Source organism: Onychostruthus taczanowskii, unplaced genomic scaffold, assembly GCF_017590055.1.
Source record: "Onychostruthus taczanowskii isolate IOZ18803 unplaced genomic scaffold, ASM1759005v1 scaffold15, whole genome shotgun sequence".
Classification (NCBI taxonomy): domain Eukaryota; kingdom Metazoa; phylum Chordata; class Aves; order Passeriformes; family Passeridae; genus Onychostruthus; species Onychostruthus taczanowskii.
This window is the reverse complement of record NW_024498685.1, coordinates 8,075,362-8,091,536: the sequence shown is the minus strand read 5'-3', so window position 1 is coordinate 8,091,536 and position 16,175 is coordinate 8,075,362. Positions and strand designations below refer to the sequence as shown.

The 16,175-nt window shown below is 42.6% G+C and overlaps 1 protein-coding gene across 1 annotated transcript in view; it reads left to right on the top strand.

Moving 5' to 3' along the window:
* Window positions 1–15,519, top strand: part of FBLN1 (fibulin 1) — a 75,194-nt gene extending 59,675 nt beyond the window's left edge. Inside the window, exon 17 of the mRNA XM_041398862.1 lies at window positions 14,353–15,519. Within this exon, the coding sequence (XP_041254796.1) occupies window positions 14,353–14,492 (140 nt within the window). The 3' untranslated portion in view covers window positions 14,493–15,519. The remainder of the gene's footprint in view (window positions 1–14,352) is intronic.
* The last annotated feature ends 656 nt before the right edge of the window (window positions 15,520–16,175 follow it).

Sequence of the window (16,175 nt, the reverse complement as noted above, 5' to 3'; positions counted from 1 at the left end):
CTCCTTTAACCAGCTGTCAGTGAAAAATGAAGAATGCATTTTCAACCTGTGCAAAAATGTCCTATCAGTGCCTGAGGTATTATCAGTTGCTATAAAACACTTTCCCCTTCAGCTATGCATTCATTTTTTTTTTTAAACAGTAATCCCACCTTGTAGTCTGGTAAACTTCAGGAAGGTTTAAAAACTTCATAATACATCTAAAAGTAGTTTTGATAGGCTGAAATCTTCCATATTGCATTTGGTTAATAACCTAAGCCTATATCCTTGCCTATAAAGCAGAATGGTGCTATTCTTCTGGAAAAATAGCCAGAGCCAATATAGCTATAAAAAGTCACTATAAGAGTTTCAATGGTGGGTTGTGCTGGTGCTTGAATGCACTTGTATCTACCCTGATATGTACTACTGCTCTCCATTGCTATTTGCAAGGGGTCCATTGCTGTCTCTGTCCCGAATTTCCTGCCTCTTTTATGTGGGTGACAACTTGTGATGCTACCCTTGAACCACTGAAGTGTCTCAACTACTGATAGCACTATGCTGGATTTGTCACTAACCTAATTTCTACTGTGGTGTCATGATTGTTTGGTGTGTTCCAGAGTCTGAGGAGAGACTAGCCAAAAATGATCAAGAAGATAAACAAAATTGGGTACCATGACCAAATGTGTTTGTGAGATCCCATATTATTTGGGGCAGGAGAAGGAGATTCGAGGTTGGTTTGACTTTTGTGGCCCCTGTCCTTAGCACAGGGGTAGTAGCTCTGTATCTCATCAGTAGTTTGGCCAGTAGCAGTGTGGCAGTCTTTTTACAGTCCTCCATGCAAATGTTTGTGTGGACTGACATTAAATTCAGTCATTGGTCTGCAAAAGATTTGGTTCTGAACTTTGTCCCTGGACCCACTGCCAGGCAAGTGCCTTCACATTTCCCTCTGTTCCTCTCTCCTTCTCTGTTGCTCCAAACCCTGTCTTTGGGCCAGAGGCTGACTGGTTCTTGCTGTGCATATGTTTTGGTGTTCAGCAAAATGTTTCCCAGACTCATGTGGGCTTCCTGGCACAGCTGGTGCTGAAAGCAACATTTCACTACAGCTGGGTTTCTGTGAGGCAGGGAGGTGTAGAGCCAGAGCATCCAGGCAAGCTCTGCTGCTTACAGGGGCAAGGAGAGAGAACACTTATCTCCCAATGTGGATACTCTCTCTAGAAAGTAAGCAGCAATAGGAACATTTTGTTGTCATTATAATGTCATAAGTGTGAAACAACAATGGGGTCTGGCCATACCAAACTGGTGCTTCCCAGTCATTGCCAGCCAGCTCATGGAGCAGGACAGAATTCAGTAGGTTTTTCAACAGGGCTTTGCAGCTGTACATTAAAAAAGACACAGTCCCTTTCAGTATCTTCGTTCTGGTTTCATCCCTAGGCTTCCTCTCTCACAAGAGCACCTCCTCAGAAAAGAATATTTTGTGAGTTTTTCTCTGTGCCAGGTTGCCCTGTTGAAATCAGCAGCAGTGCATTCGAGATGAGGGTGCCTAGAAGCCATTTGGTAAATGGGATTCTGGATCTGCTGCCTAAACCTGCCCTTTCAGGATGCTGCTGACTGCACTGCTCAGTAGTCAAATTGTTCAACACCCTCCCTCCCCTCCAGAAAAAAAAATGAGGATGGAGAGCTCTTCTGGGGGCAAAGAAGCACCTTGAGCAGGAGGCAAATTTTCATTTCATATCTGAGAAATGCTGAAGGTGCTTTTCTAGTGAGAATGAGTCTTGATCTCAAGGGGAACAACCTTCCTAATGCCAATTTCACTCTAGCACATTGCAAGAGTCTGGTTAATTCAACTCTCCTCCTTGATCTATGTTCATCTCACCTCTCTGGTGGTACAAGTATTCCCATTGGTACAGACCACTTTTGGTTACAGTTTCCATGAGGCTCAGCAGGCTCATGGAAATTAAAATTGTCCTGCAGCTCTGATGAAGTTTTGTGAACTGTGGTGGGAAGTATAAAACCTGACAACCTGGGAAAGAAATGGACTAAATTAGGGACAGCAAAGAGCACCAAAGTCCTTGGTTCAGGTTGCATAGCATGCATTTTCTGGTATTCATGTTAAACAGTGGGTTGAGATACTGCACAGATGAGCAAATAAAGCCAGATTTGAAATCCAGTACACCAAGAAATATACTATAGCAGCTCCTCTGAGAGATGTCTGTGTGAACCCAGCTTTCTGAGGTGCTCTGCCCAGTTCAAACTAGTCAAAGACCTGCTTTTATGATGCTCTCCAAATGTGAAATATATGTGACATTGGTTAATGACTGGGTGTGATACCCAGTGCTCTGGTTTGGTTGAGACAGTGGCGTTTGGTCAAAGGTTGGACTTAATGGTCTTGAAAATCTTTTCCAGTCTTAATAATTCTGTGATTCAGGTGCTTCTGCTGCTGTATCCAAGTTTGTGTGTTGATGGCAACCATCCCATTACTGCAGCAGCACCTACACACCCCATAAAAATGGAAAAGGAACATAACACCCAAAGTGTATTGTAAATCTTTCTCAGTATGATACACAGATGCCTGGCTCACTTAAAAACAGCCCTACCTTAACTTTTGTTTTTAAAGGGGAAAAACGTGGTGAAATGAACCCTTATTTTAGCCTTTGAGAACTGGTCAGGAATTGACACACATTAAAATTCAGGAAGCCTCCTTGTCAGAACTCTGCAAACAGGAAAAGCAGAGCTATTGTCTCAAGGTGATGACTGAGCACTTTATAGGGGCTTCTGTGTCAAAGCCTCAGGATTAAGTTCTTTTTCTTCCATGGTAAATCAAATCACAGAGCCATATCATGCTGTGTGCCTTAATTGTGGCTCTTTGCCAAGTAATGCTTTTATCACAAGGGTTGCAATATAAAATATTGGGAATAAAGTAGCAAGAGGCTGATATATGTGATATTGCACATTTTGGACATTAATCGCTCAAGTTTTTCCACCTGTTTTAGTAAATGTGTAAGGCTCTTCTAATACACAGAGCATCTCACATTCCTAAAGGTGGAACAGAAAAGATTAAAAATATATGATGGAAACTATTTCTTAATGAGGCTACTTCAAGTACAGTTATTGCATTTTAGGCATGAGTGATTTCACAGCATTGTCAACAATGAAACCCATTGCGAGGTTTGGCTGGAAGGCAAACCAGACATCTTAAAGCACTTCAAGTTTGCCAAACCAAGATAAGAGCACATCTCTCTGAAGTTATTTAGTGTCCTTAATAAAGATCACAGTATTTGTAAACTAGCCAAACCTCAGTAAAATCAAAGATTTTTAAAAATTCTTTCATAATACCAAGGCTCCATATGATCCAGCATGACAGATAATAGCTTTGAAAATATTCACCATTTGTTTCTGGCCAAAAAATGTGTTAATGCGATGACACCTCTTTATGGCCTCTTTATTTGATGCATTTCAGTAATCAAAGATTTCTAGAGAAGCCCAAGTGTTAATGAAATTAAACTTCATGGAGTTGTTGAATTCATAACAAACTGAATCCTTAAGTTCTGATCTGTTGAATAATGCAGAAATATCCTTTTCCATGCTGAAATGTAATTCCTGCACTGTAATTTCATCTTTTTCTCTTTGGAGTTGAAGCAAAAAGGGAAAAGAGAAGAAGATTCAGTTTTAGGTAAACTTCAACTAACAATCGTACCCTGGGTGGAAACAAAGGCTGTGAGTACCTGGGGAGTTCTAGACAATTGTTTAAGCAGTTTTTAAAGGGGAGCTTTGCCTTTACGTGGCTCATAAATGATTCTGGTGGCCACAGATCTTCTGCCTACGGGAGGGATGTGAGCCAGAGGTGGTGGCTGTGGTCCCAGGCATGCCCACCGGGTCACACTGTTTTTCTGAGGGGTGTCTTGACATGCCCCTGGTCCACTTTGACACTTCTCAGAGGAGCATCCAGTGCTGCCTTGGGCTGCACTGTTGGAAAATGGTAGTTTAATTTCTCCAGGGACACACACACACACACACACACACACACACATATATTATTTTTATATCCCAGGGTAATGTGCCACTGCAGTCAGCAGGCCTGGGTCATTAGGAGCCCTTTTCATGCCACCAGTGCAGAACCCAAATCACTGCTACCTTTCTATTCCCAGTAGGAACACGGGGGTTGTGCTCAGGATTATGGAGCTTTGTTGGTGCTCCAAAGGGAAATCCCCTTCTCCTGCCCACCTCTGAGCACACACTCCACCCTGTGGTCAGATGAGTGCTTGTGTGGCAAGCTGTGGTTTTGGTTCTTCCAGGTGTTCATCCAAGGAAAGGGGTGGAGGATATAACAGGACCACTATTTTTGATCAGCTTAAACCAACAGTGAAATTACCCTGAGCGTCATATAGCTTATAAAAGTGAATTTTAAGTGGCCAAACTGACTTCTGAAGTATTTTATAAGCACTTGGTTGCTCAAAAGTTGAAAACCAGGCCTTTTTCCTAAATAAAGATCTGGGATGTTCATGTTTGATAAGTATGTTTTTGAAAATCTTGTTCCCAGATACTTCAGCAAAGACATGTATAGCCAGTCACATTCCTGTGAAGCAGTTCTCCATCAGCATGGAAACCTTGTGAACATCCAGCTCTAACTTGATTCTCCAAAACTTTTATTTTGTGAAGTGTTCACCATCAAACTTGAATGAAGGTCTGATTCACAATGTTATGAGGGCAATATACTTCAAAGCATGAGGAAATCTATTTTGGTACTTGTATTTTGATTAATGAGTTTTCTGAATCCTTTCACTGTAGTTATGTTTGTCAGGTGTGGCATCTTAAGGATTAATGATATCTTCAGAGCTATTTTTCTGTATATGATTTGATGCCTGAAGTGATGATTACCAAGAAATATTTCATTTTACAAAGAGCAGCCACTTATTAATAAAACATATTATATCAGAAACTATAGAGCACCACATAGCAGGAGCCACATTGTTATTGTGACAAATAATGGAGAGAAATATAGAAAGCTTTCACACACACAAGAAAAAAAAAGAAAATGAAAAAAAACCCAAAACCTGTTCAGCTTTTGAGAGATGGAGGAATCTCAAATATAAATTAACTTCAGACAGATATCTGGTGATCTGGGAAATGCCTGCAGTTTGACAGCTAGATTGTTCCTTTAGGCACAGTCATGAACTGGAGAGGAGTGGAGGGAAATAGTGCCTGTGAGGCTGCCTGTGTTGGCAGGAATAGGGCAGGAGAACTGGTGACAAAAGACATGGAGAAAGCTGAAGTATTCAATGCCTTCTTTGCCTCATTCTTTACTGATAAGACTGGTCTTCGGGAGTCCTGGGGCTCTCAGAGCAAGAAGAAGATGTGGAGCAGGAAATACTCACCCACAGTGGAGGAGGTTCAGGTTTGGGAACATTTGAGCTGGGAATAACCAAGTCCACGGGTGCTGCTGGGATACTGAGAGACAAGTGCTGAGGGAACTGGCCAATGTCATTGTAAGGCACTCTCGAGTATCTTTGAAAGATTGTGGTGATCAAAAGTTCCCATAGAAAAAGGCAAATGTCACTGCAACCTTCAGGAAGGCCAGAAAGGTTCTAGGGAAGTACAGGCTGATCAGCCTCTCTGGGAAGGTGATGGAGCAAATCCACCTGGAAACCATTTCCAAACACCATAAGGACCAAGAGGTCACTGGAGGCAGTCAGCAAGGATTATGAAAGGAAAATCCTGCCTGACCTACCTGACACCCTTCTACAAAAAGATGGCTGGATTGATGAGAAGAGTGGATGTTGCTTATCTGGACTTCAGTAAGGCTTTCAACACCATCCCCCTTCATATCCTCACTCAAGGAAATGTAGGCTGGAAGAGTGGACAGTGAGATAGATTGGAAAAAGGCTGAACTCCAGGCTGGTTGGGTTGGGACCAGCAGCACAGCTCCCTGCCAGTCACCAGTGGTGCATCTGAGGGGTCGATTTTGGGGTCACTTTCTTCACCAAGGGCCTGGCCAATGGGTCAGAGGGCACCTGGACAGAGGTGAGGAACCAGAGCTGTGCTGCCAGGCAGAGGCACCTTGAGAGGCTGGAGCAACAGGCTGACAGGAGCCTTGGGAGGCCCAGCAAAGGCAGCTCTCCCTCTTCCAGGTGCAGCACAACATTCCCTGAGCACTGCATTTTCAATGGCAGAACACATTAGGCAATTAGGAGTTGATTCCCTTCCCTGGCATAGCACAGGTCAGTAAGTACTCCAGTAATTATGTTGGCAGAGCAATTTATGCACTGCTAATCATTACTCTGGCACCACCTTTTGTGTAATAAACAGAAGCCTTTAGGAAAAGAATTTAATTAAACTTTAACACAAAGCTTTTTACAGAACAAAAAAATTGATAAAATAGCCTAAAACATGTGGTTTCTGTTTGTGACCAGGATGTGAATTATTTTTCAACCTTACTGATAAACTCTGTATACTTGTAATTAACACTGAATAAGAAATTACAAATCTAACCATGACTTCTTGTGAGTTAAGGTCTGAAAAGCCAAAATTGGCTATGTAGATTTAGCTTCACACTATAAATATGTATTTACATGTTGAAGACTGAGAGAGCTTGGTGTTCAAGCCTAACCTGCAACTCCTATGATTTGATCCAAAGAAGCATTAATTCATGTCTGGGTTTATTTTCCTCTTGCTCATTTCTGGAATGATACTATCAATTTACCTTTTATAATAATCTCTGCCATGATAATTTCCCTAGTCCTAAATTTCCTAGTTGCCTGAACATCTCTTCTGAAACTATGACAGCACTCCTAAGTAACACTGATGCAGTAGACATGTTTACTCTTAATTCTGTAAATCTTGGCCTGCAATATAAAGTAAAAAGCCTTCAGGAGAAAAGAAAATTTCAAGTTATAGTCCAGGATTTCAACTTAACATGAGGAGCTTGGTCTTGTATTGCTCAAGTGAAACTTTTGTGGGGAAACAGAGGCCCAGGAACAGCTAAATGTAGGACTTCAGAACATAGCCTGAGATAATTTGGAATTTAATATAAAGGCAAATAAATTACTTGAGTTTCAGCTGAGTTTAGGTTCCAGTTCCACAGCTCTCATCAGGTCTTCTCATCCTTGAATTTTTCCAAATTGATCATTTCATGTTCCAAGTATCCATTTAAAGCACAAGGAAAATAGCTGGAGGAAAAATTATAAGGTGGGATTTTTTCATGTCATTGAAATCTCTGTCATGTAGGTGTCACAAGCAGCTCATCCCAAAAGTTCCATCTTTTGGGACATCACTGTCTCACCATGTAACAGCACATCCTCTTGACAATGCTTCCTGTGCTTCTTTGCAAATGGGGGGATTTTCAATGGGTTCACAATAGTTTAAAAGTGAAAGAGGGGCAATTTAGGCTGGATACACAGAAGAAATTCTTCCCTGTCAGGGTGGTCAGGCCCTGGCACAGGGTGCCCAGAGAAGCTGTGGCTGCCCTATCCCTGGAAGTGCCCAAGGCCAGGCTGGATGGGGCTCTGAGCAGCCTGGGACAGCGGAAGGTGTCCCTGCCCATGGCAGGGGAAGGAAATGAATGTACTTTAGGATCCCTTCCAACCCAACCCACTCTGTGGTTCTGTGGTTCCATTTCAGGATGAAGCTTTTTTAAGCTTTCTCTTACAGTCAGGCCTTTCATAGCCCAAGCATTGGGAAATTTAGGGGGAACACCAGACATTCTTGATTTCACAGGGGATTTTGCTTATCTAATGAGGAATAGACATTCATATATTGCTACCAGTATTAGTTTCCAATTAATGGAAGTTATTTTTAATAGTGCATGGCCACTGCAAACCCCTAAATAGCCTGAATAGCAGCATGTGCTTATTTTGAAGGAAAAGCAAACGATGAGCTATGGTCAGACTTTGCAGCATCACAGAATCATTAAAGTTGGAAAAGACCTTTAAACTCAAGTCCAACCATCAACCCAGCACCACCACCACATTCATCATGAAACCATGGCATTTGTTTGACTGCCTCTGGTATTTCAAATATATATCCCATTCTTATTATTTTACACCTTTTTTACAAAGTGTTTAATTTAAAATAGGACTTAGAATTAATAAAAATATGCATCTTGTTCTATTTAGGATCTCATTAATAAGTTAGCTATAGATTAATGATTAAGAAAAGTGGATTTTCTTCCTTTTATCATTTCATGCTTTCTCAGTAACTCCTTACCGTACATCCCATGAACTTATTCAGTTCATGGTCAGTTTTCAGCTGACCACAGATCATACAACTAAACAATGAAAAAAACCCAAAACCTAATTATCCTAAATCAATTGTTTGTTCCCAGAATAGGTTGCTAAATTAGTACTTGCCTGTAATGTCAAGGGTGAAGTGTTACAGTAGTGAAAATAGGGTAATACTGCTGGATTCACCCAACAGTAACCAAGCAGACATCTCTCTGTTAACTTGCCTCCTGAGAAGAGTCAAGAAAGGACATTGTGTGCTTGCTGTGAGCACAAAGAGAATGAAAAAGGTGGTTTTTTTACTGTCCTTTGGTATGTGGTGACAGGAAAAAACAATATAGCTGTAAGCCCATGGGGGAAGTGATGGGAAGGGGGCAAGAGGAACAAGAGCTCTTGTGCTTGTTACTTTAACACAAAGCTTGAAATGTGGTTGAGGGAGTTGATCCCAATTTTGATAACTGTTTATTGTATTTCCCTGAGTGTAGCCCAGAGGTTATTTGGAAGAACAATTTTTGATTTGGCAGTAGCTGGGATTGTTTATATATACACAAATACATCTGCCTGAATATGCAGGCAAGGCAAGAGGAGTTTACTGCAGCACATCCCCTCTTCCAGCAGCAGCCAGATACAGCCCCACTGTCAGCCTCTGATTATTTGCCTGCTCCACTAACATTTCCCTGCTTGATTAGGGGGATCCTTAAAAACTTAGGATCTCTGAAGCTCTCTTTTTGAGGAATGGCTGCAATTTATGTCTGTTCTGTGCTCCTAATGATGATATAGATTGAAATATTTGACTAGACTCAAGAATCAATCCCTGTGGAGAATCCTATGAGCTTCACCTCTGAACCATAAAATGTAAAATACTGCAACCTCTCTACCAATGCAAACCAGTTGTTTCTTATGGCAGCATGAAAATAAGCTGCTTGGTTCTGCTTTGCTTTCTGCACACTATGGTGAATCCTCCTAGAGGAACTTTCTTTAGAGGAAATGCAAATGCAGTGTGAGGCACACCATGACCCAGATCCCCTGGGAGTGTAATTGCAGCAGATTTTGTGGATAGCAGTGGAAAAAGAGGAAGAAAGGTTTGTTTAAACTGGACTATTTTAAGGAGCTAGAATAGAAATCAGGATTAGGAGTCTGGAGGCAAGATGTGAGTGCACGACAAGGCAGGGACTTGTCAGTCAGAATGGGTTAATGTGGAAACAAAACAGCAGCTCTTCTCCTCAGCTGAAAATGGAGCTTCTTAGCAAATCTGCTGCCTAATGCAGAAGTACAAGCAGAAACCAAACACAGAGGTGAATTGCCTGAGGATCTTTCGAAGCAGAGAAATGCAATGATATCTTAAAGAGGTATAGAAAACCCAAGGAATACCTGTGGCATCTAGAGCACATGTCTTAGGAGGAGCAGCTGAGGGAGCTGTGGGAGCTGAGCCTGGAGAAAAGGAGGCTCAGGGGGGAACTTCTCACTGTCCCCAAATCCCTGACAGGAGGGGGCAGCCAGGGGAGGGTCAGGCTCTGCTCCCAGGGCAAAGGCAAACAGCCTAAAGTAGTGCCAGAGGAGGTTTAGATTGAATGTTAGGGAAAATTCCTTCACTAGAAAATTCCTTCACTAGAAGGGTTGTCAAGCATTTGGGCAGGCTGGTCAGGGAAGTGATTGAGGCACCAACCCGGGAGGGATTTAACCAACGGGTGGATGTGGCACTTGGGGACATCGCTTAGTGATGGTCTTGGCAGTGCTGAATTAATGATTGGACTTGATCTTAGAGGCCTTTTCCAATCTCAACAATTACATGATTTTCTCAGATTAAAATACTAGAAATGCTGCTGAAAGGCTTAGGAATATTAACAATATTATCCTTGCTGTCTTATTTATCCCATCTTCTCTGATAAGCAAAGCTTTGGTAAGTCAGTGACAGTTACTCAGATTATTGGCTGTTAGCATTGCTCTCATTTAAAAATATGTATTTTATATTATTTAGGTTATTGTCCTCACTATACATGGTGACATGCTTTACCTTAGGAAAAAAACTAAAATACAAAACATGAAGTAAAAAACAGGAGAGGAGAGTAGCTCAATATTTTAGTTACAGAGCTTTAGGAGCTGGACCGTGGTTCAGACCATTACTGTGACATCCAAAAACTTGCTGCCTCTCCCTCTGAGGCTGTTTGCTTTCACAGATCAGCAGGTGGAGAGGATTGCCATAGATCCTGTTTACAATAAGGGTAAGGTGTGCAAGAGAAATAAATCTTATCACCGTTTTTTCAAAGGAGGTCAACAAATCATGAAGATATCCAAACGGATTTGGGACATGTAATAGCATCTGTGCTCAGTTAACAAAGCAGCAAATCCCAGCACAGGTGAGCTCATGGAAGGCATTCTGCCTGGCCTGTGACACATGGCATTTTCTGCAGGCTGAATCTGTGCTTGGGTCACAGATGGTGAACCAAAGAGAATGAACAGCACCAGCAGCTCATCAGGCTGGCTGCAGAGCACCAACACTGGTCTAGGTGCCTGCAGGCAAGACAGCACAGATGCTTGAGGCTGCCTGACACATTGGATTCAGCAGGGGGAATCTCTGTGTTCATTTATGATCAAGGATTCACCTTGTTGTTGTTGCTCTTTTTCTATGCTAACCTGGCTGAAGCCTAACATTGTTGGAAAAGAATTGGGGTGAGCTTGCTTAAAGGAACTCACTTCTTTGCCAAATGTGGAGCATGTAGCTGTGGTACCTGAGAGGACCAAAATTGTGAGAGCCCTCTGTTTGCAAGTAATTTCCTGAGCAGCCCCACTGGCGCTCCTGACAGTGACCCACAGACAGTGGGCACTGCTGCAGTGCTCCAGGACTGAGTCCAATTATCCCCATGGCAAATCTGAGTGGCTCCACCCAGCTACTTTGGATTTGGACAGGTAAAAAACAGATCAAATAGTAGCTGCTTAATTTTTACATTTCCTGACTTCTCAGTGCATTTAAAAATCTTAACCTTGCTGTTTCTATAAGGTAAGCTTTTGTACTTAGTGTTCAGCTCTAAATGCTGACAGCTGCCAGACCACAAATCTGGACCCAGGAGTTTGCCAAAAGGGATAGTGAAACAGCATGTTTATGCCAATGCTGCAGTGTCTCACAAATCCATGTCACTTCAAAACACCCAGAATTATTACATGTGGCTTCTTCAAATGTGTCCTGGGCCAAATGCTTTTCAGATACTGACTGATTTGTTGAGCCATGTATGGGAAGTACATGGACCAGGCCTAGATCTCAAGATTTTTTTTGGTCTTTTGTGTGAGTCAGCCCAAGGTGCTGCTGGCCTTGTTTGGGGCTGGCAGAGCTATGCCTCCCTCGTAGGTGACGTGAAAGGTTTGAGACAGGAGAGAATCAGACACAGAAAGCATCTTGCATGGTTTCCACCTGTGTTTGTCCTTGAGTTTGGTGAAGAAAAATTCTCTGGTTTTCCATTTTAGCACTTGTCACAAAACAAAAATGCAAAACTCTCAAGGAGTGAATCTGCCAAGAGCAGCAAACCTCTCATATGAACATTTCAAGGGTTTCTCCTCTTTTTTTTTTTTTTTTTTTTTTTCATTCTACCTATTCAGAACAAAGGCATTCTTACACATATACTGTAGCACAAAACCACCTGCCTGTATCATCCTGTATCATCCTCATTCATTTAATGGGAGAGAAGGGAAATATTTCCTGCAGTGGATTCAGGACCATCTAGAACAACAAACTGTAGAAATAACTATTGTCAGAGTATTGTTTCTTTCTACATTCCCTCGAGTTCTTTCTTCAGTACAGCTGTCAGCATGTGTGGCATTCACTTCTCAAGCCATTTTATCAGCTGGATTTTAAAACTGCAGCAAGAGAACTGTGTGAAGAGGCACTGCCACATGGCCTGCAGTGTTTGCCCATTGCACCTTTTCCCTGCCTGTCAGCAGGGAGCATCTCAACATGAATGAGGAGGTTACTAATGGCTTTGAGTGCTGCATCAGTGATGTGTGAATGTTTGCCGTACTGCACAGCAGAGAAAACACCATCTGCAATCCCACTCTAGAGCAGAGTGAACTAGAGGAGTGGTGCAGAAAGTGTAGAATGCTATAACAGGATTGCTAAACCAAAGCAGCAGCTCTCTAGGGCTTGGTGATGACTGCAGGAGCTGCTCACAGGCTCGGTTAAAGATTGCCAGCACTGAGCGATTTCAATGCTGTGCATTTCTGTGGTTCTCATTTAGAGCAGTGCCTGCAATAATGTGATGTGTTGGTAGTAAAATGCTTTAAATGCTACCCTAAAGGGAGGACAATTTTAGCAAGGTTTTTCTGTTTCAATACATCATCTGCCAAGCCCATTCATTTTTATAAGATACAGGAGAGTAGCCAAGAAATCTAAAGAAAATTAAAACATAAAAAATAAAATATAAGTATGTATTTATATGCATGCATATAAATTGTAGGGGGCAGGATGCTTAAAAAGTGTATTCATCAAATATGGCAGGCAGAGTGACTGTGGTGAGAAGTTTGCAATTTCACTGCATGCTGAAGATATTAGTTAGTGTTTGAACAGGACAGAAGTGTAATGTCATCACTGCCTTAGGAAAAGGTGCTGACAGGCTGCATAAGCAAACATTTATGTCTCCCATCAGATCTCAGGCCAGAGTGTTTGAAGGGAACAGCTGCAGGAGCTGGGCTGGGACTGCATTATAATCCCCAGCATCAGGAGGAGTACATCTCAAAGATCCTTCCTTAAACTTCCTTAAACTGTGCATTTCCTTCTGAATCCAACAGCCTGTCAGAGCAGTCTGCTGTCAGAGGGAGGTGTCTGTGGAGGGGGGTCCCCACCAGACTCCCTGTGCCTGCTGGCTGACCTTGGCTTCCTGCGATTTTGACATCTGGGGACATCCTTTTCAGCTGAGGGCGGTTTGGTAGCTGCCTACTCTGTAACACCAGGCCTAGAAAATAAACAAGAAGTGAGAATATGTTTAGAACCTGATCTGGAGCCTTTGGAATCGAGGGCAAAGCTTGTGTTGACTTTGTTTTGTAGGTCTGAAGCTGCATCCCTATTCTGCATAGCCGCATCGCGTCCAGGCACAGACAAACCCTCGTGACCCAGACGTGCCTGCCCAGGGTCCTCTCCCACCCCCTTCCCAGAGCCCAGGAGCCCAATGTCACCTTCAGTCCCTGCCTGAGCAGTGCTGGAAGAGAGCTGGGCTCTGGCTGTAGCACAGATGAGGGTCCACTTGCTCTTGTCCCACACGTTTCCTCCCCAGTTTGACTTTGGCCCAGCATCACCCCCGAGCCAGGGCATGATGTGGGTTTCTGGCTGAGCCTGGCTGCCCCTGGGCTGCCCTGCTGCCTGGCTGGGGAGGGGGACAAGCCCTGCCCTGCCACCCTCTGAGGAGCCCAGCAGTCTCCATCATGCTGTGCCTGGCACTGGGGTCCTCCATGGCAAACCAGTCACAGGACTGGAGGCCTGGAAGACAGAGTTTGCTTCTCCCTGACTGCTTCCTTCCTTATCAAACCCCAGTGCTGGCCACTATTCACTTGAGGATGACACAGGAGCAGGTGCAGAGATAGCCCCTTTTCCTCATTAAACTTTATTCCTGTTGTGTCCAGTGGGGTTGTCCATCCATGACTCAGCACACTAATGATTTACAGATTGGTGTCATCTGATTTACATCATTGTCAATGATTTACATCATTGGTGTCATTCGCAGGGGAAGGGTTGATTTTACTGATGCAATACAGATAGTTTCCATTGTTCCAAATGAAATGAGGTTTTCAACACGATACCAGGAATTGCATGGAGTTCCCAGGTGTGCTAACCCAGAATGTGTGTTCTGGGTTACCCAGGAAAATCTCCTTCTGCCCTATGTAAAAGCAGTGTCACAGCATGCTTATTGAATTTATGTCTCCAAATAAAAGGTAAAAAAATTATTGATTTCAGAATATATAGGAGGGTTTTGCCATTTGCAACACTTCCGTGCTCATTATAGATCTTCCAGATATTTGACTCAAAAGTTGTATTTTATCCTTCTTTTGCAAGCTTTCTTGCAAGCTATTTACAGGCCCAACAGACAAAATACCTTTCCCTGGGCTGTACTGAACACCAAGGGTAGCTGCCCCAGACTTAGCTGGATCTAATAATCTCAGCAACCTGTTTCTGTCCCAACAGGTGTAGTTCGCCAGGTGAGGCCCATAATTGGACCTTTCCATGCCATCCTGAAACTGGAGATGAACTACGTCATGGGCGGGGTGGTGTCTCACCGCAACATCGTCAACGTCCACATCTTCGTGTCTGAGTACTGGTTCTGAGGGACACCCACAGCAAGTGCTCCAGCCTGAAACATTACCACAAGCTATTATGTCATATACTTGTTTTTAAAACCCAATCGTGTTCTCTCTTTTCTTTTTTTTTTAATTTTTAAATATTTGGTTTATAGTTTAAGACAAATAACAAGCTATTATGTTGATTAGACATAGGGCTGAGCAAATTAAGTGAGCCTGACGTAGTTGTTTGTATAAATACATAGTGTAAAACTGCTCAGCTGCCTGGTGAAATTTAAAACTTTTCTAAATGTTTGGACAGATCTCCACTGGCTCCTTGGCCAGATAACCTGGGTGGCAGGCTGTGTGACAAAGCAGATGTCAGGGTTCATTGGGAGGAGTATACGGTGTCTTTGGATGGAAGAAGTTGGATAAGGATTAATAATTTCACCTCAAATTAACTACCTTGCAGAGGATTGCCAGAGAGTGATAAATAGGTTTGGGCCTTCTGACTATGTCCCCAGAACTGCTAATTATTCCTGAAAAGTTCAGCCTGGATATTTAAGAAGTGCCATTCAGCTGCAGCTACCAGAGGAAGTGCAAAAGGAATTAGAAATACTTAGAAACTAACAAGCTATTGCACATATTAAAAAAAATACTCCTATTTTTTTGGTACTTATTATTTGATTGTAAGATTGATTGATTCTAACTGAACAGGTACCTCTCATTAAAATGAATCTGTTACAGGAACACAGCACATTGCTTCAATTCCAATCTCACCAGTACTCAACAATACACGGGAACCTCATGCCTTATCTCCCATCTGTTACAAAGCTCCATGCCTTTTTAAAATTGGTAATAAAATTAGCATGTTAAACTGTACATTTCCTATGCACCAAACTAAGGCATATATAATTATATAATGAAAATCTCACCAATAAATGAATGTTTAATGTATTTTCTGGGCATCAAAATACTGTATCTTTTTTATTATGGAACAGAAAATAAATAACTCCATGTTTCAGTTTGTTATGTTTGTTAAGATATGAGGAAATAAAGAAGGTCAGATGGGAAATACTCCAAAGTATGCCATGGTTTCTGATTCCCAGGAAAATTACATGATTCAGATTTTGTAAGCAAATTCAACATATCCATATTCCCCACTCAAACCAGACCCCCTTGGTCATTACTGGCACTAAGCATGGAACATACTGCTGTGAAAAGCTGTGGCTGTCCCATGCCTGGAAGTGCCCAGGGCCAGGCTGGATGGGGCTTGGAGCAACCTGGGATAGTGGAAGATCCCTGTCCATGGCAGGGGTTGGAACTACATGAACTTTAAGGTCAGTGTGATCCTGCTACCTTTGCTTTTTAAATGTGTGTTTGTGGTCTGGGTGTATTTGGGAGGTTGTTATTGATGCAGAAAACAGCAGGTGCCAGCTGTGGCAGAAGAGTGTGGCCTCTGAGGGATGTTCTGTGAGCACCAGCCTCTAGCAACCCCCTTGCTGTGTTTCAGCAGTTTGCATTTAGTGTTACAGAAATGGCTTTTACAGGGATGCTGACACATGACTTTTCAATATTCTGTGGTGGTGTTAAGCCACACTGTGTAGGAAAACAGTAGTTATGTTTGTGTTCAGGTGCTGGGCAGGGATGGAGACGTTCACGCCATGCCCACATTGCCTTTTTCTTACCCATCTGAGCCTGACAAATCATCTCCCAAGTCTCACTCTTGAC